This window comes from Neopsephotus bourkii, unplaced genomic scaffold (assembly GCF_033783945.1).
Source record: "Neopsephotus bourkii isolate Nb327-2 ecotype Australia unplaced genomic scaffold, CSIRO-AGI_Nbou_v1 NB_1189, whole genome shotgun sequence".
Taxonomy (NCBI): Eukaryota; Metazoa; Chordata; class Aves; order Psittaciformes; family Psittacidae; genus Neopsephotus; species Neopsephotus bourkii.
Window position 1 is genome coordinate 4,782,091 of NW_026901674.1, and position 27,906 is coordinate 4,809,996.

The following is a 27,906-nucleotide window of genomic DNA, read 5'->3' on the forward strand; positions in this document are numbered from 1 at the left end:
TATATATAAAGTTACGACCTAAAATTGATGCAAAAAGCAATCGCGATGTCCACACTCTGGATTCCAGCCTTCACCTCTCACTGTAATTACAAGGGTATGATTTAAAAGGGTACAAAGGATGGGTTTTCTTTGAGCTTTGCCTTTTTTTCTGCCTTTGCAGTCAATAAGAAAGACCGGAGCTCCTGACAGTAGCTTATGACTCCAAATAAAACATGAAATGTTGAAATGAGTTGACTTTAAAAACCAGCTAAAATTCACATTTATACAGATCTATACTACACAATTAATAAAAATATACTATTCAATAAAATTAAATAAAATAAAGATTAACACTATACAAATCCTCTATAAAAAGCGTCCCCTCCCCCCATAAGGCGGTTAGCAGTCTGCTTTACAACCATGGGCAATGAATAATACACCTTTGGTTTTTTTGACCATTTCATTATTAAATGGACAGTACAACTAAAACCTATTTCTGGATGAGATGTTTCACATGAAACACTGCATTTTGTACGCTAAAATATGTTATATGGCTTTTCATGTTATTCATCACTTTCATATTCTTCTTCTTCATCACCTATGGGGTAGGACTGGATGTTGTTCTGTGTGTACATTTTTGTTTTCACAGGACAGTTGTGATCCATTAGTATGGCCTAAAAGAAAACAAGAGTGGGAATATTAGCATTTCTGTGTAGCACCCAGCTGAGGGCTGCACTTGACTTCACTGGGATTCACTGAAAGTAGAGGCCAAACTGATTTTGTTTTGAATAAATCAAGTCCTTAGGTTGGTGTGAGGTGGGATCTTGGTCCTAAAGACATCATGAGCAAATTTCTGTTTCTGCCCGTGTATGAAATAGAAATACATCTACCTGCTCTCCACTTACAGTAATTTACCTCTTCTATCATAGACTCACAGTTTGGGTTGGAAGGAACCTTAAAGCTCATCCACTTCCAACCCCCTACCACAGGCAGGGACACCTTCCACTAGAACAGCTTGCTCCAAGCCCCTGTGTCCAACCTGGCCTTGAGCACTGCCAGGGATGGGGCAGCCACAGCTTCTCTGGGCACCCTGTGCCAGCGCCTCAGCACCCTCACAGGGAAGAACTAATCTAAATATGCTTAATCTCCATTTGTTAAAGGCTGGATGAATGAGCAAGAGGAGTCCTACTGCCTCAAGCTGTTTAATTAATGACAGAAAGAGCACAAAGTAGGGAACCTTCCTTTTGACTCTTCAAACCCTGAAGAAATGGCACATCATGAGATGCACTTACAGCTATGGTGGAGAGGCAGGCCCTGGAAGGTGTTTGAGCCAGGGGGGGAGAGAAATCCTGTCCCTTGTGTGATTACCATGTTACAAGAGAAGCTCTGTCTGTGACAAGGGAAGCACACGATAAACTTCCTATCTCTAGCAAACGACAGCAGCTGTTTTATTCCTGTTCCTCAGCCCGAGTCAATGTAAAAATAATAAAGAAAAAAATCAGTGCAGTCTGCAAAGGTCACGACAAGGGATTAACTGGAATCTCTGGGATTCTGCAGTCCAAATATGTGCAAAACAAAAGGTCTCTGGCCTCACGTGCACCACTACTTCAGGAAAATGCATTTTTCCACCTTCTGTTCTGTTCATGCTGGCACAAAGCAAAAGCAGAATCCGCAGCAGGTTCTGTTCTCACCTTGCAAAGATGTGGTGCTGCATAGTAAAGCTACAGCCGTACAACATTACATTTTCTATACATCTACAACCAGCAACTACATTTTGGGCCCGAAACAACCTTTTTCAGCAAGTGCAAGGATGGAGCACTGCGTGGGCTAGACCTACAGATGGAGACAGATGTTGCAGGAAAGATTGGCACTTGTTTTCCAGGATTTTTCCAGCCTTGGAATCAGAACTGGGATTGTTCGGCCTCCTGACTGCACTGCCTTGTAATTTCTTTGGGAGCTTCTCATCTTGATGAGCATAGGAAACACAGTGAGCAAAGCAATGGATCCCCTCCTGCAGTAAAAGGGCTTTTGAACCTGATCTGGTATAAATCTATAGAACAGCAAGTCGTGCACCAGTGGGTAGGAGAGCAGACAAAGACATTATAAGAAAGGGCAAATTGAGCTACAGAAATGGGAAAGGAAAGGAGAGATTAGAACAGTATAGGAAAAGAAACGAAGGAAAAGAGCTGCCAAAACCAAAGCAGGAATCTTTTTGGGGGAGTGACAGGCTGAGCAAGCAGTGAGAAAGGAAGGAGTGAAAGGTTCCTACGTAAAAGTAGCCATTAATTTGTAAGAGCAGGTGGTCTGTATGGAGGAAGAAGGAGAAGGAAAGCATATGATCCAAAATACACTGTAGAGGACCATGGAAAGAAAGAGGTTAAGATACACAAAGGAATAAAAGAAAACTGGTCAATACAATTCTGGCACTTCAAGGAAGCCAAAAGTGCATTTGATACTGACTCCATCACAGTGTGTGCTGCTGCAGATCAGTGTCTGCTGGTGCCTGGTTTGTAATAATCTAATTTGGGACTTTGTACCATGTAACTAATAAAACACATAAAAAGAAGGGGGAGTTCATTCTAAGGACAATGCATGAGGGTGCAATAAAGTGTGCTGATCCCATTTTGGGGAAGTTGGAGGCAAAGAAGCAGACACAAGTTATTTTGTTTCATTAAAATAAACCAAAACCAAAACCAACCATGTTACACTTACCATTTTCTCCTCTTTGGCAGGTGGGCTTCGAAGGAAAAAACACAGGGGAGCGAAGAGGATATCCACAATCCCTATAATCGTCATGAGCCATGGAAATCCGATGGCCTTTGCAATGGCACCGCCAGCAGAGGGACCTTGTATAAATAAAACCCCTTTTCTGAGGACCCCTCACACACAGCATTTGCAGCAGTCACTTTAAGCAACAGTGATTTTATACACAAAACTCCTGCTTTACAAATTGGTTTGAGGAATGTAGAGACATGCTTGTAATTATAACATAAACCTTTCCTGGCTTCATACTTCATTGAGGAAGAGATGCTCTTGTGGTATTCGTACCATGTGCTCAAGGAGGCAGTGGGGAGTTATTCACCTCTCAGACTACTAAGAGCGCATCTGTGGTGTTAGTTTTAACTGTTCCAAAGGACATCCTATTTGTATTTAGTGCCTGAGACCTTCAAGCCTCTTACAGCTAATGAAGCTGAGCACGACATCGTAGCAAAGGAGAAGAACAGATGCCAAACACGATTCCTTCTGCTTTGATTTCTTATAGAATATAAGAACCCCTGCTCATAAAGCCTGTGAATGCCACTCGGATTCATACCTGGAATCACAGCATATTCCCTCTTCTTAAATGTGCATTATAGGCAGGAAAAGGTTGGACTTACCTATGGCAAAGCCCATGCAGAAGGCAACATCAGCTATTGCATACACGCTGCCATAGACTGATACGTGACGCAGATCTACAAGGTAACCCATAATTGGCATCATGGAAGAATCCACCATTCCTGGTCAGGAGGGAAGGAAAAACACTTCAGAAAAATACAGCCTTTTTTTTTTTTTCCCTTTTAAATGTTTTGGCCAACTATGTGCTATAAAGGGATGCAAAAGCAACTAAAAGATGCTTATTCTTAAATAAGCAGAAAGGTGTGTGTAAAAGTAAACTGTATTATCCATGGTTTTTATGGTCTTTACTGTGTCTGAGGTCATGTATGGACATGCATAAACATGTATGGACCTGCATAGACATATACATATGGCACATGTACAAATCTGCTGACGACCCAAGCGCTAAAACACAAGCCAGGTCCTCTCCAGCCTGTGTGCTCCAGCATAAGTAGAGCTCACACATAACACTTGAAGGCTGGGGAATTCTTATCTGATGAGCACAAATTGAAGCCTGTTTTTTCCTTTTTTTTTAATATGAAAATATCTCTATAAATTCTCTTCCACAACAGGGAAGTCTGTGGGTTTCGGGCAGTGCATGGCTCCATTATTGAAAACCATATATACGTTCATGGACATTCATTTGAAATGTTTGTGTAGGTTGATGGAGCAATTCTGGGCACACTTCAGAATCCAGCTTAACAGTAGCCTTGTTTAAGCTGCCCTTTAATCCTTCTTGCTCTACCTACCAGTTTGGGCTACAGCTCAGGCGTCACTGTTGTCTGATCACAATGGCAACAAAACCGATTTCCCATGTAGTATCATATAAAATCAAGTTTATGCAAAACCCAGGCTGTAAGAAGCCATTGTAATTTTTCTTACCAATGGCAAATCCAACTCCAAAGTTTGGTGCTATGAGCCCATAAATGTTTTTAGCAAATGGTACCTATAAAGGAAATGTAGGCGGTTAATTATGTCACACTGCACATGCTAATGGGATAGTTTTCTTCTTCTAAGATACATTCTCCAAGTAGTTATGGCACACTTAGCATGGACGTGAGAGTCAGAGTCTGGTCCTTGCTCTGGGCTACCATTTCAGACAACTGTGCCATTAAACCACTGACACACTTACTATTAGGAGCAACACTAATACTGCTCACTACTCACACACTGTTAAGTGAGAGCTCAAAAGCAAAAAGATCACCTTCTTTCAGAGCCATTCTTCCTTAAAAGAATTGAAGCATTGAAGTTTGAAAGCACTCTGATCTGGAACCTATTAGCTACACATTGTTTAATAACATATCATAAAGCAAAATCTCACAGGGAAGGCACACATTTGAAGATGAACACATGAATACTTAGATGGTTTGAATGATACAGGATCATCTACTTACACATAAAATACTTATTCCCACGATTAGCATCCCAAGTAAAGCACAAAGCCACCTATCAAAGAAGAAACATCACTTAGAGATCGATGATACCGAGATGTTAGAGCCGATCTTGAATGCTTCAAAGCCATGTTTGAAGCACCAAGTTACACAACCAAAACAGCAAAATGTTCCAAAAATCGATTTTGTTACTACAGAACAAAGTGTAATAATTTCCTATCACTAAACTGCCCTGGAAAACACTGGAAATGGAACAGACTGGAAGATTATTAGTGTTTTTAAATTAAGCCTACCTTCCCATTTTGTGCGCGAGTATCCCAAACAGATTAGTCCCAATCAGATAAGAGATACTAGCTGGAAGAAAAGCAACACCTGAAAAATATGAATGAGAAGTTTTATCAGCAAGGATTTTAGTGAAGCGTTAGAAGAAACTAATAAATCCCAGACACTGCAATTTTGATCCGATCACATCTAATAGAGCCCTTGTACAGAGCACGAAGAATCAAATATCCGGTTCGTTGCAGCCCTCTCGTGAAATCGAAAGGCATCATCTATGAAATGTGGGAGCGACGTGACACCTTTGAAAAGAGTTTTTCAGCATCAGCTGCAAGAACTGGTATAGGAGAGGGGATGGAATAACAGAGAGCAGAAAGTTTATATCTAACTGCAATAAGGTTTGGGGTAGGTCAAGGAAAGCGACTATTTCATGGCTGTGTGGCTTATGGAGCATATGCTCTGCACATGCAGCAAGCCCACAAGTGTCAGGGGTGGGTGAATCCCTCCCTGGAGTGGGAGGCAGCAGGGCTGCTGCTGCTGTGGCTTGGCAAGTAATGTCCCCCTCTATGGCTGTGAATGCCATGAGGCCCTGTATTACAAGTGAGCTTGTAATGCCATAGTATGAGTAGGGATTGAAGTCAAACACACATCAATAATGTAAAGGTGAAAAAAACCATAAAACCATGGTTTTAACATTATTTAGCCAATGCATTTACACTGAAAGTTAATTAGAAATAGTTATTGGCATAAATTAAAGAATCTTGTTATCTGCAATGACCTACAGATACTGGCACCCAAATAAATCCATTCTGGCCCTGATGGGAGGGCACCCTCCCATCTCCCCCCATCCACGTGGAAAATACTGTTGGAGCCAGCCATTTTTTCTAGCCTTCAGGTTTCCACAGCAGCAACTGTACCTGGATTAGATGCTGGCTGCATGATGGACAGGAATAACTCTGCTTTAAAAGCCAGTTACTGTACCTGAGGATTCATCCTCTCCCTACACCTAAGTCACAGGGCAGGAGCCCAGCCACAGGGAGGTGTCAAAGGAAGATGTGCTAGTGGAAAGCACAGTGTGGCATTGCCTTGGCTGCATGGAGAGCACTAGGGAGGATGATGGAGGTGTGTGTGAGAGCAGGGCATGCCCTTGAGGAAAAGATACTGTATGACAACTATTCAAAGGGGCAGAGCAACAGGGTGCTTGTGCCTAATGCTGGATCCTTATGCAACAGTGTTGGATGGTTCATGTGTCTTAGAAGAAATAACACAATATTTTCTTTTTATTCTGGTTTTCCTGTTAAATTCCACGTCATCCTAAGAAAAATAGAACTGGGGCGGTCTGTCAAATTAGTGCGTGCCATAACAACTTCTATTTGGTCACCATTCACTCAGATAATTTAGATTTAGAAAGCAGCCGTGACATTACAGTACACAATCCAGCCCTTTCCTTAAAGCGTATATGCTCCTCATCTTTCACCAAGGCAACATAGATTTTCTCATTTCCTGCCTATCCATCTTCCTTCTTATCTCTCTGATATTCATAAGTAAAAAATCAAGAGGTCATTTTTAGCAGAGCAATATCCTGTGACTGAAATCCTTGTGGGTTACAAAAGTGATGCTGGGGAAGCATTTTCACCTGTGTAACCGCAGCTGCTTCAGTCCTGCTTGGAGCTACCTGTTTGTAGCAAACAGTCACATAGAGTAGACCTCGACAGCTGGAAGAACATAAAGAAATACACTACAAAGCCTTGCAGCTTGGTGGGTAAGCTGTGGGATACTGAAGCAGGCCTGTCATTTTCTAAGTGAGCTTTATGCACAGCAACATTAATTGACCAAGTCAAGGTTCTTTACACCTTCTTCAGATCGTGCTTAAGCAGCTGGGTCTCCAAATTGCATAAGACAACAATCTGCTTAGAACCCTGCAGTTAAGAGATATAGTTTAAGAGGTTTAAGAACTTTAATTAATGCTGTCAAATCAAAGTGTGATGGAGTCAATTCCATATCATTAAGGGGTAAAATTAGTCTTTATCTAAAATGGATCTTTTCCTTCTAAGAACCTCTATTCCACCAAGAGATCTGTAAATCTCATTTCCATTGCACCAGTAATATGAAACTTGTGTGAGGGAGGTAGATAAGAATCTTTCTCTTTGTGAGGTTTAAAATACCTAAGTGTGTGTTAATTTTGCTGTATTACCATGGAGTCATTACCATGTTCAATAGCACAGCAGCACATCAAGTGCTACCTATAGCCACCCTACATCTGAATTGCATTAATTAGAACTAATGTTTGTGCCTTCTATATGGTGTAGGACACCCACATGCACACAGAGTAGGGGTATTAGTCAAAGGCTAGTAGAACATCATTTTCAGGAAGGATTCTTATTCTCCTTGCAAATGCCATATATTGATATTAAAAAATACCCTCCTGAAATGCCACAGCACAGAACACCTCATTAACTTTATCACATAGATATATGTTGTGTTTGTAATGGGAACTCTTTCCTTCAAACTGTTAAAAAGGTAAGCATTATTCAGATCTATGCAGAGGACCAACACTATGCCAAGCACCCCCCAAACAAGCCAGTTCACATCAACCTGGTTTCCCGAGACTGTTTCCCTGTTACAGGTTATAAGGTGGTCCAAGTTGGGTTTCTCCCATTGCTCTTTATTGAATGGGATGACTCAGTAACTACTGAAAGGGTATCAAATCCATCAAATTAGAGAGAAAGTGCTTCTCATGTCTATGGTGGCCACCTTTTAAGTAAAGGCTATCCTTCTACCACGTGTTACCAGAAGCATCCCTGGAAGGGGTATGTGCTGCCATGCGCGTGCCATTCCTGTGACTGCCTGCGCCTGGCGATTCAAAACAGGAGCTGAGGATGGATTCCTTCTGGGAAACCCCCCAACAAAACAACCCATACACGGTGTTTTGCCCTGCTGGGCTGCCTCTGTGGCTCAACAGGTATCTTGTGGCTACCCCAGCCAACGTTCACTGCCAGATGTGCTGCTGGGGCTCCCAAAGAAGCCTCTATTGCAGTAACATAGATCCACTACCTATTTTCCTTACAGACCACAGTTTGCAATTGTAACACTGGTAATACTGAAAAATAAAAGCTGGTAAAACCAAAATTACTACTCTGCAGCTTATAATTACAGCTAATATATATAAGCTTATAGAATAATATATAATATATATAATAATATATAAGCTTATAACCATCATTAACAGGACCAGAAGTGAGACAGTCATTAGATAAAATAGAGATGCAAATAATATACTGTACTTTACCAAGCTGCCATTTCTTTGAACACATGGTCTCCATCATCCAGATGGGTAAAGCTGGTTCAAGCATAGCAATAGCCATGTTTGCAAAGCAGATTGATCCTTAGGGAAAGAAGGAGGGGGAAATAAAATAGTAGTAGTTATTTCATTTGACTATGAACAAAAAGCCATGCAAAGAATGGATGCTTTTACATAAAACATTGCACTTTTTACAGTTCTATTTGTTGTGCATTGGTTAGTGTTAAATAGAACAGAATGTAACATTGCTGAAGACTTTTACGTATATTTCTATTCTCCTAGAAATTCTACAATAAAGGTTAAGCTACTTTCATAATGTGAAAGTTTGCAGTGAGCTTGATGATATTTAGAAAGTTCATGAGGTCTGGCTGTTGTACAAATGATTAGCTAAAACTACAGTCCTTTGGTCTTTATCTAGTCTCCTAGGGCAAAACCGGAGCCCTGTTGTGTAAAAGGCACCGGCTCTGACCCCGTGCCTCCCTCATCTGAAAATAACCATCATGAGATGTGGAGTTCTTGATCCTAAAAATACCAAGAGACAACCGCAGAGATGTCTATCCCCTACAAAAAGGAATTCTGTGTTGAGATCCTTTTTGCCTACAGCCAGTAAATCCATGCAGCAAAACATGGGTTTGGCTGAGCTTGCCCAAACCTATGAATTTCAAATGCTTCCAAATCTCTTTTGAATCGCTGGACCTTTAGTCACCAGATACAAGGGATAACAAGAGGTGGAAGTGCTGATTCAGTCTTGCCCCCAGCTCAGCTCTGCCCTTCATCACTGCCTGCAGATCCAGACTCCAGTGGGCTTGTGTCAAGTTCATCTATCCTCAGTTGTGCACTTCAGCTTTAGCACAGGGATTATTAAATCCCATGGTATTTCTTTGGATTCAAGATGTCTTTCCCACTTACTCAAAATAACCCCAGGCAGTCAAAGGCTAATGGAGGGCAACGGGACATGTCCCTTTGCTAATCCCTTACAAGATGGCTTTGGAAGTCACTGCTACAAATGACATCAAACCAGTGTTCCCACTTTTCTTCTTAATATCTACAACCTCTGAAATGTAGGAAAACTTTCTGAACCCCCACAGTCATTTACCATCCAGATTTTACTTTTCTTAGAGAAGTTCTTCTGAGGGCAGAGGAACATTATTTCTCCTGGAACAAGTTTCTCATCATGCAGCTCAAACCAAAATGAGCACCGATGTCATTCTTTGCTCAGACCTGTCAGAATACATTAGACTGTGTATTCACAACTCCCAGAATGAACTTGGCTCACTCCATTCCTAGGGCAAAGAGCAACAGTTCAGCACTGCTTTACCCTAAAGAGGAAAGCCAACCTTTCCACTCCAGTGCAAGCTCCCACTAATGCAGTGTCTGTGAGGAGCCACGGTCAAACACCTCAGGGTTGCCCTCTTCCAAGCCAATATCAGCCATCCTCAAGCAGCTTTCTTGATGCTGGAAAACCACATCTCAGGCCCCACAAAGCACAGCTAGAAAAAGCAAGGCCATTCCAACAGAGATGGATTAAATAGCAAAGGTCTTGTTCTACTCTTAACAAAGAAATGAGATACAGGTGCGCATGCACACATGGGTGGCATCGACATCTCATTAGTTCAGGCAGCACCACCAGAGCTTAGCAAAGTACTCAGGTATATGGTGGCAAAGGTACTTCAGATCTTTATAGGATGTACCCCAAGAGAAAAGTGAGAGTCTGAACTGGTACTCTGAAAACTCAGAGCAAAGTCCAGTGAACACCAAGTTACCTTAGCAAAGCTTCCCCAGAAGAAGAATATATTGGGTTTTCTTTCCCTCTGTCTTGCATGGAGCTGACCTCTCTTTAAAGGGTGATCTCTCAAGGGCATAAACCCTACATCATTTCTTCTTTAGATTAGATTAAATGTCCTGTGTTGGCCAGAAGGTGCGAAGTTGCAACCTTTCAGCTGGATCCTATCTCTGTAGCAGAGAATCCACTTAGCTTTTGACAGAGTGACATAGGCATCACTGGCATTTCCCTGTGAGAAAGCATTACTCAGTGCAAAGCTGTCACACACCTTCTCAAGATCCCATGTGCTCACTATGATGTCTGTCTCAACTTTGGGGTTTGGATCTGATAGTTTCGACTAACGTGTTTTTTGCCTTGCAATAGCTATATATAAAAGGTACCCAGCCATTAGGACTAACCATAGGGACTGCAATATACAGGGAGTGAATGAGAGCACTGGCCTCCTGTCTGTTGTGACAGTCAACATTATTAACTCATAGAAAAAATGGTTTTATCAAGGGAAAAGGTTCCACTTTCAGAAAGAAGAGAGAGGAACTCCATGCTTCAGTTCAAGACACCTTGTGTTCGAGAGTAATATCATGCTACAGATAAGCCCAATTGGCCAGAAAGTGCTTGTACTTTGAGAATACAAACAATTATGACTCAAGTGCATGACGCACGCTCAGGAGATTGAATCTGAATTTGTACCATGAAATTAGTGCACCTAAATCGAGAGTGCAAGAAACACTGAAGCTGCCATTGCCCATTTGCAGTGTGCCTAAAGTGTCCCTGGATTTAACAGTGGTTAACAAGTCAGCCCACTAGAGATGCAGTCAATTTTTAATGAGGAAGTTAACTGCCTTAAAAGCCATTCAAAACCTCTAATCTTCCGGAGCAGTACAAACCCAGTGGGACTTACAGCCTTCTCCTCTCTAATCACTGTATCTGAACACCATACACAATGTGGGGCATCCACATTCATAGCATCCTTGTGAAGCAGAAGACATATTATCCTGGCTTAGTATGAAGAAATGGCGCCTCAACTGATTGCCCCAAGGTGTCAGAGCATGGAGGTGTTCTGCCATCCCGAACAACTGCTCACCCACCCTTCCCTGTTAGGACCAGGATCGAGTTCCCATCTTGGAAAATAAAGCAAGGAAAATACCAAACTCCTCAGGGTAAGACAGCACAAATGAAACTTTCATACTCTTTTCACTGTTAAAAAGCAGCAGCTTCAGAACTAAAGCAATTAACATTTAAGCAGTATATTCCTGGAGCATCAAGAAAGCTGCATCTGGATTAATGCACTCTCATAAGCCAGATAAAAGGCTGAATTTATAGCTAGTATTTGGTGTTCATGTCTGACAAAATCATATTTGGTTTGTAAGGGAAATAAAACAGGAGGAGAAGAGGCTGAGGTTAGAGAACATCAGCATCATCCATACTGCGAAAGCACTGGGCAGTTTTCATCCTGCAAGGCAGAGACCCTGGATGCTGCCCCACTGATAACCCATGGGAGGGTCCTTCCCCTATCCTAGGAGCTGAAGCCTGGTAGTAGCAGGACAGGTCACCCAGAGCGTCAAGGATCAAAACAGTCATTATGTTTCTATCCTCTGTACATCCTTTCTTTCCCTGCCTCCTGTTGAGTCCTGCTGCACTGGATCGAAGATGGGAAAGGAAGACAGGAAGCACTGGGAATGCCTGCAAGAATGGGTAGGGAAGCAAGAGGCAAAAAGAGACAGGGAAGTAAAGGTAAAGTCTCTGGCACACACTGCCCTGATTCCAGGGTACCCAACCCTGATTCTTCTTTATCACTCTGGGGCTCTGAGACTGCTCAGCCTTGCTTTAGAGAGCCCCAAAGCCACAGCTGAAACAACTTCAGAGAAGAGAAGAGCTGCAGAAATTGAATGCCATGTAAATGTGTTAGAAAATTGGAACAAAGTCTGTCCCTGCTTTTGGCACATACAGGACACGGTTAAAATAGTGGGATTCATGTTCCTTGGTACATTTTGCGTGGCCAAGGCTAAGCTTGACAGGAGTAGCTAAGTCTTAGTCAAGCAAAGTACCCCTTAAAATCAGTCCCCTTGTCATATTTCATGGTGTAAACCAAGTTCTGTCACAGATCACACATTGGCAGGGATTAGATATCTAGAAAATAACGTTAGATGAACCTCACCTTGCAGCACCTGCTTTAACCACTGCAAGAGCCAAGGTACTGGATTAGATGAGGGATAGATCCAATCTCTCACGACAGGTACTGTTCTTTGCTACTCTTTTCCCTCAAATACTTCTGTTCTATGGAAAAGTTCTTCTAATGCTCCAAGAAGTCCTCAAACAGAAGTGTGTAACTTCAGTCACAGCTTGGCCAAGTGTCTAGTCACAGGGTTAGGGTTATTTCCCTAAAATTAAGATCGATTCCCTAAGATCACCAAGGAAGAGAGAACCCAAGAAATGCTTGGAAGAACTGTTGGCTAGCAGGGTAAGACTAAGAAACGTAACAGTGAAAATAACTAGCTGTTTCCAAGTGTTTTATCAACATTAAAAAGGACCAGACTTCATTACAGACTTCAGAATAAACATGCAACAAAATGCAACACAAAAAGGCAAACTTCCCTTGAGACAGAACAGCTTATTAGACAAACAATTCATGTAATACCAAACGCCATTCCCCATTCAATCCAGACCTTTTCTGAAATAGAATCCATGCTCTAGAGACCAAACTCACTCCCTCTCTTCAAATGGAAACAAAAGTTCAGTGTTATTCCCTATGCCTGCCTGCGATATGCTGGAAAACCCTCCCTCTAAAGCCTTCATCCTATCCACTTGCCTCATAGGAAGTTTCATGGCCACATCTCATTGCCTTGGCAAACAGCTTCAAGTGATTTGTGCCCTCTCAGCTGGAAATACATTTACATTTTAAGCTTTCTGCCTATTACATGTATACATATACTAGTATATTCATCCTATATTACCAACAGGTTCTGTGAGCTTGATGCAAATGAGGCCAGCAATGACAATATTGTTAAACCAGCTTAACCTGAGGCATTCCAGGTATAACACCAATGGTTTAAACAAAAAGGATCTGGTACCTGCTGCAATAATGATATACGGGTCCTTCAAAAGTGTCAGTAACGGCGTCCCCTTCTGACTCTATGAAACAAAAGCTTGGGATTAGCAAAGGCAAAGTGTCATCCATTGCCTAGAGTGTTTTACCTTAATACTTACTTCTGCTTGTGCTCTGGATGGCTGCAGAACAAATAATTGAACAGCTGTGAAAAGAAATCAATACTGTAACATTTCTTGAGGTTTAGACAGTAGGGGTTTAGATAGTAATATGAAAGGGATGTGCTGCATGGTGATATTGACTCTGCGTGTTTACTGACCTCCATCTAACAGAGCTAGCGCTGCCAGCACCAGGAAAGGAGAACTCTTCCCCACAAACTCGTACATGACGCTCCCAAAAGGTGGACCCACTGCCAGGGAGAAAGAAAGGACACAGCTCTGAAGCCACAACTCTGAACAAACATCCTCTACAAGCGGTTGGGCATCCTGCTATTGGGGTTCAGTGACCAAAGCGCTCAGTGTAAAAATGCCCACAAATCTCACTGATCATGACAATAACCATATTCTTTACTCCCAAAGCACTCTTCCATATAAACAGACCCCATACATCTCAGACATTATTGCCTGTCATATGTATCTACATAAGAAATATGCTGCTGTGGGAAAAACTATTTGTAACATGCACCATGAATCTAATGTGGAGACAGCACCATAACATTACACTCAATGAGATCCCTCTGCTGCTTTCATACATCACAAGCACATGCTTTGGGAAGGCTGGGAGGTGGTTTCTCTTCCCAGCAGAGCCTTGGACTCACTGACCTAAGACTCCCATAGCAAGGCCTCCTAGTGCAATTCCCATCGCGTTGCCTCTCTCTTCATCGTCTGTATATACACTAGCAAGCATTCCCATCCCTAAAAAGGAAAAATAACAACACAAAATTAGGCATCTGCGTACCACAATTTATGGTTATCATTTTGCCAGCCCTACTAAATATTGTACAGAGGCAACAGCAGGTATTTGTATATATATAGAAAAACATAATTATTCCCTCCCCATAGAAATCACTTAAAGTAAAAAGGGGTTTGGCAATGCAAGCGGTCTCCAAGAACATATTCTGCTGTACAGTATTAGGTAGCTCAATGATGCTCTGATTTTCTAGATTCTTTGTCCTTTGTTGCAGAGCTTTCAGATGAGGCTTTTCAGTAGCAGAAACAAAGCTTGTGACGAGTATTCACTGTTCTTCATTCCCTGGGTGCTTCACACAAAGGTCTGGTGACCATTCACAGCTGTAACTGTGGTCAGTGGTAGCTGTGCTCTGGGGCTGGGGCATTATGCAGAGCTGACTGCTCTGAAAATGAGTATTTCAAGTTCAACATCCAAAGTTAAAAGATTCTTTTGACCTTTATTTTCAAGTGCCTCCCTTCTGTGTTTGATGATGAGCCTTCATTTCACAAAGGAAACATGAAGCTTATTTCATTTGAGGTTTTGTAAAACACTCGGACTCTGTAAGCATAAACGCTGCAGAAGAGTCCTCATAGAAATTAACAATTCTGCTTTCAAATCAAGGTTTAAGTAGGACTCAGTAAATAAGGTCCATGACTAGAGAAAATGATAACAAACTATTGCATGATTGATCATTAAATGAATACCATTCATCAAGTGCATCAAAAGAGCAGAGCTCCTGTGTGAATTAACACGCTTATTCAAAGTTGTGGATGGTGTCAAACTGGTCGCATAAGCAGCTGAAGAGCAAGTTAGGGAACGGCCTCAGAATTCACAATGAATTTGTGGGGTTTTTTGGGACATACTCTGAAAGAAACCAGTAGGCAATACAAAGAAGATAATGCAATGGTTTATATGTAGGTAGGAATGATTGCCTGCACAAATGTAGGTGATAAACAGGTGATTGGCAGTGATACTACAGAAAGCCTCCTTTGCCTGTGAAATACATGCAGCAATGATCACTGCTGTTGGTGTTTGCAAGGAGTCAGAGCTTCTTCCAAGTGTTGGGTCTGGTGCAGCATAAGAAGAAATGTGGGAGTCACTGGAGACTATCCAGGGAAGGGTGAGCAAAGGCTTAGGGAAAGATCTGTGAGGGGAACTGCAGGACTTTCAATGGAAAACGGGAGAGGAGGAAAACTGATGCGATAATAATCTTGCAATATGAGAAAGAGCCATAAAGATACAGAAAGGGTTCTTCATGTTCTCTCAAGTATAGGAAGCAGAAATAGATTTACATGACAGTAAGGAGGCTTTAGATGAGACATCAGACAAAAAAACTTCCTGACAGGAAAGGTACTCCAGCACAAAGGTAGATGCTGAGGGCATTTCTGGAGGCTTCTGAGAATACGTCTGTCAAGTATGCATGAGGAACCACAGATACAGAGCTGATCCTGCCTTCAGGAAGCGGGTGGACTAGAAGATCTCTTGGCCTTTTCTGCTCTATTTTCTATGTTATCCATGAAAAAAAAACCCATATACTCATCTATGAGCTGTATCTCAAGATGTGCACTTGCACGGTGACTGGGTTAAAGCTGAACAATATGTTTGATTCTGGTATGTCTTCCCTTTGGAAAGTCTGCCTTGTAACCTTAACTGGTACAGGAGAAAAGATGGATTTTCTTGTCTCTACCTCTCATGCTTCTCTGCCTTCTCCATCCCTGGCTCCTTATACCAGTGCCTGCCTGCTCCCTTAGCCACATCCCTACTCTTGCCACTACTTACCCAGGCTTAAATCCCTTTGCTTAACTAGTGCTTGCTGCGTGGCTTCAAGCCCATGTTAAACATCAGGTGCTTCTTGCTCCCAGTTCGAATGCTCAGCCTGGAGTGTTGCATCCCCCCTGCAGCACTGCCCAAATGTGGGCTGGAGCAAAGTCCCTTCTAAAAGAACCTAGCAGGAATCCAGCTGCCAAACTCCTGCTGGGTTTCCATGGAGTGTATGCGAGCCCTGCTTATAGGTTAATCCAACCTGGAAAGGGGGAAATTCCTGACATGTTCCTGACAGAACACTGCATTCACATCCTTTCCCAAACCAAATCCATATTTCTCCTGACATTACAGGAGATTTTTCCAGAAAAAATCCTGCAAAATATTCTCACACGACCAAAACGTACTTTCTGCAGTCTCAATCCCAGAAAGGGTTAAATAATTTGGGCTGAGAACCCGCACTCCATTTCACCTGCTCAGTTAAAATGTGTAACCTTGCATTGGAAATCCAGTACAGGTAAACTGAGTCCAAACCAGCAGACAGCATGGTAAGCCCTTGTAAACAACCTTTCATAAGAGAAATCTCAGTAACAGACAGAGCTGCTATCCCTCCTATAACAAATACCAACATAAGTTCCCAATGACCTTTAAAATGGCCAAAAATGAATTTAAAATGTGGAAGACACAGATGCAGAAATCCCAGGGAGAGTGCAGTTCATTTAGTGTTCTACCTTACTGCAACCCAAATACCAAGGAAGTCTGAAAAGACATTTACTTTAGAGCTACTTTAGATAAAAGGGACAGAAAAACCATGGAATTGATTTAATTGAATATTTTTGTATTAATTATTGAAAATGCAGACAAAATACAGTTCACAAAGTGACCGAAAATGACAGAATCAGTGATTTGCATTTTATTCTATCATCTCTTCTCTTACCTGCCACTGAAGAACAAGAGGAACCCACTCCTTGAAGGGACCTGGCAATGAACAGTAATGTGTAGCTTCCAGAGAAGGCAAACACTACAGGAAAAAACAGGGGTAAATTCTTCAAATTAGGTTAACTGTAACAGGGTTAAAAAGTTAGATTTCTTGAAACAACTGCAAAAAATTTCATGCAATTTAGTCAAGTGTTTACAGTGCTGCTTTCAATGCTAACTGCATTATTTTCCCTTATTGCATTTAGAAGTGTCAGTGTTGAATGGCTCTCAGGTGTTTAAGCCTCCTGGTAACACAGAATGCAAGCACCCAAGCAGTTTTAACTAATTACTTGGGGTTTGATTACATCCAGCTCTGATTCAGCTATACACAAGAGGAGTAACAAGACCTTTCTTTCCAGCCTTGCCTCCCCATGCTGCTGCATTTAAGGCTTCCCAGTCTGAAGCTCCAGGCATTTAGGGAAAGCAGGATTTAACACACCTGCATCCATGCACCAACATTTCCTTCAGTAAGTAAATGGGTGGAGAGAGGTTTTGTCCTGCTGTTGCCAGTTCCACATGAGATGTCATGCAGCACAGCTGGCTGCAGGGGCGAGGAAGTCAGTTCCACCCATTCAAGGGCTGCAGCAAGGTCCTGATTCTGCCAACAGCACAACATCAGTGTAACTGCACCAGAGGAAGGGCCTCTCTGTCTCTCTGATTTAACCCCAGGTTCTACTCTCAGCCAATATCTGCCTTCTGGGACACATCACCTGGATGCTGCGCTCATCAGCCTCACTAAATTCCCCATCCACAACTCTGGAAATCAGGGGGGTTCCAGAAACCCAAGCACATCTCTGCCTGTTAGAGCTTGTGTGATGCTCAGTGTCATTCAACCTACAGTGAGGTCTTAAACGTTTTGCAGCTCTTATCCGTTGGCCACCTAAGGAATTTTGCTGGATAAGTTGGAGCTGTGGGAAGCTGTTATGCATCAAACACAAATTAACAGTAGATCCACATGCACTTCACCCACCTGCCCTGCAGAACTGTGCCCCTGGGGCTTTCCAGCAGGTCTTACAAAAATCTCTACCCATGTGGACAAAGAAAAACAAAGGAAAGAAGGAAGGATGTCAGCAGATCAACAGTACTCCCCTTTGCCATGAACCAGGCTCACTGCTCTTATCTCCATCCCAACCAGAATTTGTCTAATGTGTTTCTAAAATGCAGAGTTGTCAGTGACTCTAAGACCAGCACTTCAGTCCCTGATAATACAGTTTTAAGCTTGTTATTCCTTCTCTTATATACAGTGGATATAGAAAACTGTTTGTTCCCTTCCTTTTTGTCATGGACTCTGATACGTCTCATATCTACGTTCTGAAACAAACCTGGTTCTTTCACCACTCTCACAGGCTTCTAAGGATCCTTGCTCTCCTCTGTACTCTATCTGGGCCACAGCTTTAAGTGCCATGCCAAAACCAAACATAAAACAGCAGCTGAAGCCTTATCGATGCTATTAGAGCAGACGAATTATCTCAGCTGGCTTGCAGGCTGTGCTCCTGTTTGCACATCCCACAGTGATGTTCAGCAGCGCTATGATACTGTTGACTCATACTGTACTCATGAGCCACTGCAGCCTCATGATCTTTCTGATAAGCCCCTACTATAACCAGTTGTTAAGGACCCTTCAAAATAGCCCTCTCATGGCTGATAGCCCTCCCATGGCTCTCTGTTTAAAACTGTCTGAGCACTGCGTCAGGTTCTAAGAACCTGAAAATTCAGCTAAGGAAAAGACGCATCAAGGTGGGACAGAAGGCTGTGAATTCCTTAGAGCACATTCATGAGAGCACACTTGTCAAGTCTCATCACCACCACCATCCACATGGAAATCAGTCCCTCTACATCAACAAGAAGTGATAATCATATGTATCATGTATTTAAAAGCTGCATCTGGACAAGACCAAATAAGTTGTGGACACTTACTGATTGTTGACACAAACATGATGCAGAAGCCAGCAAACAGGGGGATCTGGTAACCTATTCTGGAAAACAAAACGAACATTCACATTTCTGGGATTGTCTCACTGACATTTTGGGTTAGACTTACTCACATGAGCACACACACACCCCAACCTATAGCTCCTTGGTAGGCTTTGAACTATTTACTGCGGACCACAGGATCGAATTTGTCCATGTTAGAAATGCCTTTTCATTTGGCACAGCAGATTTTATATCTGAAATCCTTGGAAGAAATCCTTCTCTCATTAGAATCTGAATGCCCTGTTCTCACTCTGTCATCATTATTCCCAATAAAGCTCCTCTGGGCCTCCATGGGAGTTGCCAAGGATATAAGTAGGCAAGATCTGTCTGAGCATGCTGAACTTAGAAATAGCCCAGTTGTGTTTCAGTGCTCATCAGTTTCCATCCTCATGAGACAATGACTATAATGAGATACAGTCGTTCCAATGGCTTTTTTACTGGAAAAGTTTTTCATCAGCTTTGGTGGGAGCTCTGCCTCTGCATCCAGGAGTGCTGGAATAGTCCCAGAGATCTTGAGAATAACATTTTTGCTTTCCATGGGTTAGGAGTAAAAATGGAGTTTATAAAAGCTTTCCTCATCAGCTCACTTCTTTTTTAGGGCTCTAAAGAGCCCGTGGAAATGCCTGGTTGCTACCAGCATTTTCAAGTTTCCAGGAAATAAAGAATTTTCTGTCTGGAAAGCAAATGCATTTTTAAACACCTGAAACTGAAATTTCAACAAGAATTACAATATACTGTTTTCCATGCCATTAAAAATCTACCTTAGGATCAAAACCACTACCTGGGTAACTCTGAATACTGTGCATTCTGTTGTATTCTGTTAAGCACACTTTATTCGTGGCTTCTTTTTTGTAGGACTCTGCATCGCAAATGTATTTTCAAAGACATTATTTCATGGCCAAGTTCCTCAGCAATGGATGATGCTTTCCAAAGGAGTTCTGACTGACTTCAGCTTCCAATGGTGTGACAGTATTGGGCATTAATATTGGCATTATTGGCTAAAGTAGGTCAGTCAAATAATGGTCCTTTTAATTTTTAGTAATAGCATTCACGACATAGGAAAACCAAAACAATTATTCTGAGCTTTTTTCTTGTTAATATAGATTTTATACAATTAAGGACCATCAATAAAGCAAATCTCTCTGAAGTCTACGGTTTGACGTTCAGTACATGTCTCCCTGAAACATTTGTTTGAGTTTTGTGAATGAATACATTTCTACATGCCACAGAAATATCTAACAAAGAACAATTTTACCTGAAGCATCATCACTACATTAAAATACGTCAAAAACACAGTGTGCAGATTCTTCTGGTTGAACTTTTTAAGTGGGTGTTACACCAGCAGATACTGGCTGCTCGTGTGCTACTTAACTGGACTGCTATTTCCAAAGCAAATTAAATCCCTGGCCACTTTCTCTGTGGCCTTATGATAACCATTTTAATCTCTCAGCACCTTGATACCTGGCCCGTGAGAGAATAATGCTACCTTTTCTTGTCTGCTTTGTTTAAAGTGGACGATTTTTCTAAGCCTGCCTCTTCTCTTGCTGTGTGTAGAATAGGTGTTGTACAATGGGATGCCAATCTCCTCTTCATCAGGGACTGTACCGTTAGGACAAAGGGTAACGGATTAAAACTAAAACAGGGGAAGTACAGGTTAGATATAAGGAAGAAGTTCTTTACTGTGAGGCACTGGAATAGGCTGCACAAAGACGTGGTAAAAGCTCCATCCCTGGCAGTGTTCAAGCCAGGTTGGACAGAGCCTTGGGTGACATGGTCTAGTGTGAGGCATCCCTGCCCATGGCAGGAGGTTGGAACTTGATGATCTTAAGGTCCTTTCCAACCCAAACCATTCTATGATTCTATCGTTCTATGTTTCTATGTACATGGGGAAATAAAAAATTACCCATTATCAATGTCTTGCCTACCCCAGAGCTGAAGTGGGCACTTCCCTTCCCAGTGGGATCAAGGTGGAGCAGGCCACAGAGAGTTTGACCATAACAGCTTTGAATTTGAGCTCTTCAATTAAAGAAAACACTGTCAGAAGTGCAGATTAAAAAGAATAATCTAAAAATCCTGCAGGTATGGCTATGAAAGCAGAAGTTGAATGTCCTTATGCCTTCTTCCTTTGCAAAGTAGGGTTGTACCTGTCCAGGCCATCTCAGAGATATTTGGAATGGACACTGTGGGGAGGAAGTCTGATTTCAGTACAGAAATCAAGCAATTCTTTGGCTTGACACAGGGGCCATAAAACAGCCATTTCCTTCTGCTACAAGTACACTGGATTAAAATTCAGTTATTTACTTGAAGACAAACACCATCCAAATTGGCTCCCACATTCACATTTCCATCATTAGAACAGAGACATGAGCTGTGAGATCCTCTACAAACATGAAGGAGTTAAGGTGAAGGCCTATCACACTAGTTCTAAATGATGCTCTATCAAGCTAAAGCAGATTTCAACTCTTGCAGTAGGCTTCCTACACTTGGAAAGTTTCTGGTGGTTGAAGGCTGTAGGACAACAAGTATTTTGGTAAGTCACTTCTAATGCTCAATGAAATACTGTTCAAGCATTGTTCTCAAGTTTTGCAGTCGCAGACACTATTCCTCCATTATCTTGGACAAACAGGTCCACAGCAAAGTGTGAAGCAATACCTAGTAGAGGGTGATGAGGACAGAACTGGAGCAGAACTCAGTCTTTCTCTTACTACCCAGCAAATCGTGATGCTCTCTCACATATATCTTTTCCTCCACTCAGAAATTAACCATTTCAGAACTAGACTCTGTCATTTCAACCAAAGCCTGCATTGCCAGTGATCCATCATACAAGATGATGCAAAGGCATACAGATCAGCAGAGGGCATACAGTTGTACTAAAGAGGTCATTACAATGCTTCTAAAAGCTGCCTGGAGCTTCACCCACAATTTGGAGATGTGTGATTCTCACGTGCTGCTCCTGCCTGAGGCTTCTGAACCTCTAGAAGCTGTGGTTGCTCTTGCTCAGGAGATAGTCTTACCCACATTCAGTTAACATTTAGTTAGATATGCAGATTGTTCTTTCCTTAGCAAACCCTGCCTCTTAGCAAAGCCTGCCTCCTCCTGAAATAGCAGCACTAATTAGCTGGTAGCTGTGCTACCACAAATGTCTAAGCTGCAGCTGCATTCTCTAGTCTGTCCAACAGATACTAGAGAGCACAGACTGGGAGGTTTTGCTGAACTATTACACTACATAACACAAATCATCACAAAAAGGAGAAGCACTACCTGTAACAGCCAACTTATTCATTGCCTCTGTCCCTTGGTCCTGGGTCATTGAAACCTGTGAATATGCAGTTCTTACTTCTCAGCCACGGCATGGCATATTTCATCACAGTTGTCTCTACATTTTGTTTCTCTGCATGTATTATGTACAAAAGAATATTACAGCCTGCCTTCTCTCTTCTTTTTTCTTATTACCGTGATCAAGAATGTAATTTTCTTGGGTAATCCTCCCAAAACCCTCTCAGAAGCAGAGTCCAGCATGTTTCACCAAGGTTAGCTGCAGCTACAGGTATTTCAGACCTCTGAAGCAGATGGAGTCAGTTGAAGGAGGGAGAGGAAAGGCTACCGCTGATGGAGAACACCTAAATTCCTCTGTTTCAGTCCCATGGTGGCCCCACGTTGAAGGACTGTTGGGAAGTGGATTACACCTAATAACAAGGTTACCCTACAATAAGAAAACTGATCAATGGGTGCTGTGCAGCAGTAAAATAAAGGTTACATTGACTTAGTGGCTGCGAATTATTAGAGCCTAATCATCCACTTATTACAGTGCTGTGTCTTGGTTGGGAACCATGGTCTTAGCCACTCTCTCATGCAAAGAAGATCAAAGCTGTAGTCAGGCTGGTGCAAAAATGATAATGAAAATATCTGCTCATTTTTTAATGAGTATTGAGGCCATTACAGGGAAGCACAAGGTTAAAACAATGCATTTTTTTCAGGCTGATAAAAAAAGGGAGTGAGACATGGCAGGGGAGACATTCATTGGCTCCAGTGCGTTGTGGGGCTCACACAGCTGGGCTCACAGCCTCATTCATAGAGCTTCGGAAGAGCTGGGAAGAGATAATGGAACAAATCAGTTATTTATAAAGGGCACAGCAGCCTTTTGCCTACTCTTTTCACTGGAAAGGAATAAGCAGAATCTTCAATCTCCCCTTGCCATTCCATCCTCCTGACGAAGTGCCCTGTATCAAGTGCTGTACTGTTTGTGTAGTTTCTTACCAATTTCACTACAAGGGAAAACATAGAAGTGCATCTGAGTCACAAAATCATATCAGCTCTGCCCTGAAGCCATGCCACGGTGGGATTTTGTTAGACCAAGGGTAAACTGTGTTTGTTTTATGACTTGTAATCCAGGTCCCTAAGCCAGGTGTGTGTTTTGTCAGATGCTCCATGGAAAGAGCTGGGCTTTAAATAAGAAATAATTTTAGTAGAACATACTTCTTGACTGAAATCAATTTGAAAATTTCCTTTTAAAAACCTACACCCCCTGCAGTTACAGAAAAGGGGAAAAAAACAACCTACAAAGCTTCCAGAAAACCTAAAATAAAGCAATTATTGGCACAGACTCATATGAATAGAACATACTGTTGCATCCTGTGCAAACTCAAGCACTCAAAGCCAGCACCTACTGAAAGCTGGTAACACCACACTTGATTAAAAATCTAAACTACTCTTGATGTTTTGATTCAAAAAATCAAATTTTGATTGAAAGATATTTTGATTGAAAAAAACAAATATTTTGATTGAAATAAGACCATGAGCACAGTGTGCTACCTGTTTGAAGAAGAAATTTAGACTGGGCACCTTAACAAACTGTCTACACTAATCTTGAACTAAGCAACAGATTCTCCTTGAGCTGTGCTACTTTGCTGAAATTTAGCTAAAGTGATAATGGCAATGACAATTCTCACTAAACAGCTTATCAGTGGTAAGGAAGACTTTTATAATGATAACTCTCATATTTTCTGTTTCATTTATCATAATCACAGTTTTCACACTGCTTTTTAACTGATCATATACATTGTTATTAGGAAATGTCAACTTCAGGGTATTTTTTTGCCAATGACTTTTACAGTTGGTTGATAAATGTGCTAACTGATATTTCCCACTGAGCATTTCTCAGAAGAAAACCAGAGAGTGGACCCAAGATACAAATAATGCATGAAAGAAAAGCAGTAAACCTTAAATCTAATTTAGGGCCAATTTGCCGCTAAGGCACTTATTTCTGCTGTATGAAAGAAGAGTTCATCGCACAGGACACTGCGAAGATGCACTCCTTGATCTTTCTTCTCACAATTGTTAGGCTCTTAGCTTGCCAACCTGCCCCTGTGATTGCAGTCACACATTCAGCCCCATGCAGCAGCCTGTAGGGTGTTTCCGGGAGGAAATCTCAGCTCACAGCACTGATGTTCACGCTGGTGTGTTGCCAACCCTGTTCCTAAACGGCAAAGGGAGATGCTACAAGAACATTTGGGGCATTCCTAATGAAGTATCACATGCATCCTGGTAGCCTTGGCACAGGCCACACCAAGCTCCAGTCCTAAGATGCTCAGGTGCACAGAGAGACATCCACAGGGACATGCACCGTCTTACTTAGGCAGATGTCTACCAAAGAAAGCGTGATCATATCTACAGTATGAAGTAACTGCACTGTTGAAAGTCATCAACAGCATGGAGAATATTATTGCTTTTCTCCTGATTTGGCAGGTTGTGGAAACGATGATACTGAAAAGTAAGTATCAACAGGGCAGTAATTTAGACATTTAGAAAAAAACTAGAAGAACACTTAAAGAACTATTATGAAAATACACCTCAATAACTCATGTTACTTTGCCTATAGATGAGCCATCATATCCTCACAAAACCATACAGAAATTCCAGGTGACAAAAATCTGTTTTCCTCCTCAACTTGCAGCAATGTTTGTGAAAAAGTAGTTTTGCAGTAGTATACTTGTATCTGTATAGGTCGTACGCAGTAGAAGAGAAGGTGAAATGAGAGAGAAATGAGACTGTCTCATAGAATCACAGAATGGTCTGGGTTGGAAGGGACCCTAAAGCTCATTCAGTTCTAACTGGAATGTGGGACGTGAATCCTGCCTATAGTTTCAATATCATCTTTGACTAATATAGGTGTAACAGATATATCATCAATTCAAAGTGACACTGAATGTACCAGATGGCTCATGTGTGGTTTACCAATTGATTTGGGAAAGGACATAGATGTTAGGGAGTGTTCCTCAAACCTATTTCACTAAAATATTCCTCCAGGTAAGTGTGAAGGCTGCTAAGCCAAGGCTACAATAGAATTAAAAACGCTTTGTTTGAAGTATTAGTCCAGGCTAAAACATCAATATGAAGTCCTAACTGAGCAACACAGCAGAAATGACATACCTGTTTGTCAGCGGCCCTATAAAGGGGTTAGTGATTAGCTGCACTGTTGCTTTTGAAGCAAACAAGAGACCGACTTGCACATTTTCATTCAGCAGGTCCTTATCTTCCTTCGGGCAGTCAGATGGGGAAGGAGTCACATTTACTATCATTTGTTCTGTCTGAGTAGGATGCAGCTCTCTGGGTTGTGTCTTATCAGATTCATTTCCAATGACCATCGTTGAGTTGTCATAGTAGGAGAAGATGCTCTGAAAATTGTCCGTCGTTGAGACTACACTAGGTTTAGTAGTCTGGATTTCTGAGGCATTTTTCTCATGTTTGATGCTGTAAAGGTAACTGGGAATTATTGGCACTGGAAAAACAAATAGAATACATTGGCATCTTATTATCAGGTTATTTGTAAAGGGAATCACCAGCTTTTCTTGTTTGCTTTGCCATTTATTAGGAAACACAAGGCTTTATGAATGGTGGAAACACAGAACTGAAACAAAAGTTTGCTCATGGGAAAAAGCACATCTGTAACTCTGAAGTGCAGTTTAAAATAAGTTCTTTGATAGGAATCTTTATTTTTTGTCAGTTTTCATAAACATAAGATTTTCTGTACAGGCATCATTCAAGAAGCAAAATGTAACAAGTATCAAAACCTGCTTGAAGAGTCTCTTTGCTGCACATGACTGCACAAATCCATTTAATAGCTTGTAAAAGCAGGAAAGATGAGAAAAGCATTGAAACTGTTATTAAACTGAAATAGAAAAAAGTGTAAGAAACCACATTTCTAAAATAAACCACAAACATATTGATAAGTAATAGCCGTAAGAAGGAAAAAATGCAACACTCTTACATTAATAAATCACATTTAGTGTGTTGATATTTGCATATCTCATTATATATAAAAATCTGAATTGAAAAGATCATCCAGAAGGGATCTTCTCTACATGCTTTAGGAACTTAGCTGCAATTTAATTACATTCATACATATCTCAGGAATTAGCATTTTAGAATTTGTAAAAACAGATGTCAGGTTCATTTGGTTTAACATTAATGACAGAATCTCCCCTCCTTGTCTTATACCTTCCTGAAAAAGTCTCTTTCAGTAAGTCTGCAAACTGTAATTTCTAGTAGGGCTTGCAGCATGCATATTACTGAGTGAGTAAACCACAGAACCATAGCATCATAGAACAGTTAGGGTTGGAAAGGACCTTAAGATCATCCAGTTCCAACCCCCCTGCCATAGCCAGGGACACCTTGCACCAATGTTAATAACTTTAGAAGAAACTATATTCATATAAAAATAGAAATCCAAAATCGACTTTCTACAAATACGTGTGTTTTTAGCCAAGGTCTGTTCGTGGCATCAGCTTTTCAGCTGAAGTCCCTCAAGAAATCCAAGAGTCTGGTTCAGAAGCTGACAGTGCAGCATCATCTGAGAGCTGTCTCTGCACAGCCCCATCCACTTCTGAGAGACACATGTGCACCTATGTGTGCATCCATGAACCTCTAGTTTCTCTAAGCCCTTTTCTTTAAATTCACATAAACATTGGAATATGAGGACTTCTAAAACAGCAGTGAAGAATATTCAAGCACTTTATTTGGCTAGATTCTTGATGCCATGACACCGAAACCAGTAAAAGTTGCATTTTCAACTTTGATCAAAACTGGGAGCATTCCATTAAACCAACTCACAGAAGTGCTTTGCTTAAACCCCAGTTTATTAACCTCACATTTAAAGACCAAAGTTGGGGGGGGAAGAGAAACTATCTCAAGGAAGCAGGCATCTCCAGTGTTATCTAGCCTGTTGTTTCAGTTGCATGACCACAGGAGAAAAAACGATGATGGGCTAAAAATACTGTCATCTGTTGTTCCTTGAAGTATTAGTGGCATTTAGTAGGAAGAAAAAGAATTATGAAGACCTTTTGTACAACATTCATTATTCTGCAATTAATAGGGAAATAAAGCCAGACTTTGGTGTGTGACAGTGTTTGCAATACCTAGAATGCAATTCGTGCTTTAAAGAAAAACCAATCAGTGCTTGGAATTGTTTGGTTTGGGAGCATTAATCATGCATGCGGGGTATACATCTGCCACCGGAGATTATTTCTGGCATAATCCGGAGGGGAGAAAAATAAAAGCAAACAACCCAAGCCCTTTTTACCTACCGACTACCGTAAGCAGCATGTTGTCCAGCAGCAGGGCGATGAACACGATGAGCAGGATGAGTTTCCTGGACTGCCGGCTCTCCCGGAGCCACCGGAGGAGGCTGAGCTCGCCCCAAGCCATGGTCCAGCAGCTCCGGCTGCCTGCAGACAAAGCCCGTCAGGGTCCGAGGGGGAACCGTCGAAGGGGGACCCCGCCGGCAGCTCCGCGGTGCGGGTGGCTCGGGGGAGCAGGAGCCCCGCTCCGCACCGCGCCCGGCGCAGGTCCCCGTCCAGCCGCACGCTGCGAGCAGGGCAGGAGCGGGGAGGAAGAGGAGGAGGAGGAGGAAGAGGAGGAGGCGGCACCTCTGATCCCTGTGTGAGCCCGGGGAGCGCTGGAAGCGGCGCAGGGCGGGGGGGTCTCTCCTGCTCTGCTCTCCCCTCCTCGACAGCGATGCTCCGGGGCAAGCAGCGGGCTGTGGCTGGGGGCCACGGACAGAGGGGGAAAGTCCTTCCTCAGACGCTTAAACACGCGAGCG

The 27,906-nt window shown here is 42.1% G+C and overlaps 1 protein-coding gene across 1 annotated transcript; it reads right to left on the reverse strand.

Annotated features, from left to right (window-relative positions):
• SLC18A2 (solute carrier family 18 member A2) lies at positions 1–27,875 on the reverse strand. The gene is made up of 16 exons (XM_061364231.1): positions 27,734–27,875; positions 27,392–27,532; positions 25,239–25,587; positions 18,753–18,811; positions 16,795–16,878; positions 13,970–14,062; positions 13,468–13,557; positions 13,310–13,353; positions 13,174–13,234; positions 8,311–8,406; positions 5,039–5,117; positions 4,749–4,800; positions 4,237–4,300; positions 3,357–3,476; positions 2,692–2,825; positions 1–653 (listed from the first exon to the last, which is right to left on the reverse strand). Exons 2-16 carry the CDS (start codon positions 27,510–27,512, stop codon positions 543–545), a joined length of 1,557 nt encoding a protein of 518 aa, XP_061220215.1. The 5' UTR covers positions 27,513–27,532; positions 27,734–27,875; the 3' UTR covers positions 1–542.
• Positions 27,876–27,906: the final 31 nt, after the last annotated feature.

What these genes read in the sequence shown, in the direction of transcription:
- SLC18A2 (XM_061364231.1), bottom strand. Translation starts at nt 27,512, where the DNA reads ATGGCTTGGGGCGAGCTCAGCCTCCTCCGGTGGCTCCGGGAGAGCCGG. An exon ending in ATAGGGCCGCTGACAAACAG is followed by an intron (nt 18,812 to 25,238) that starts GTATGTCATTTC and finishes TTTGTTTTCCAG; the next exon opens with AATAGGTTACCAGATCCCCC. An exon ending in CATGTTTGTGTCAACAATCA is followed by an intron (nt 16,879 to 18,752) that starts GTAAGTGTCCAC and finishes TTTTTCCTGTAG; the next exon opens with TGTTTGCCTTCTCTGGAAGC.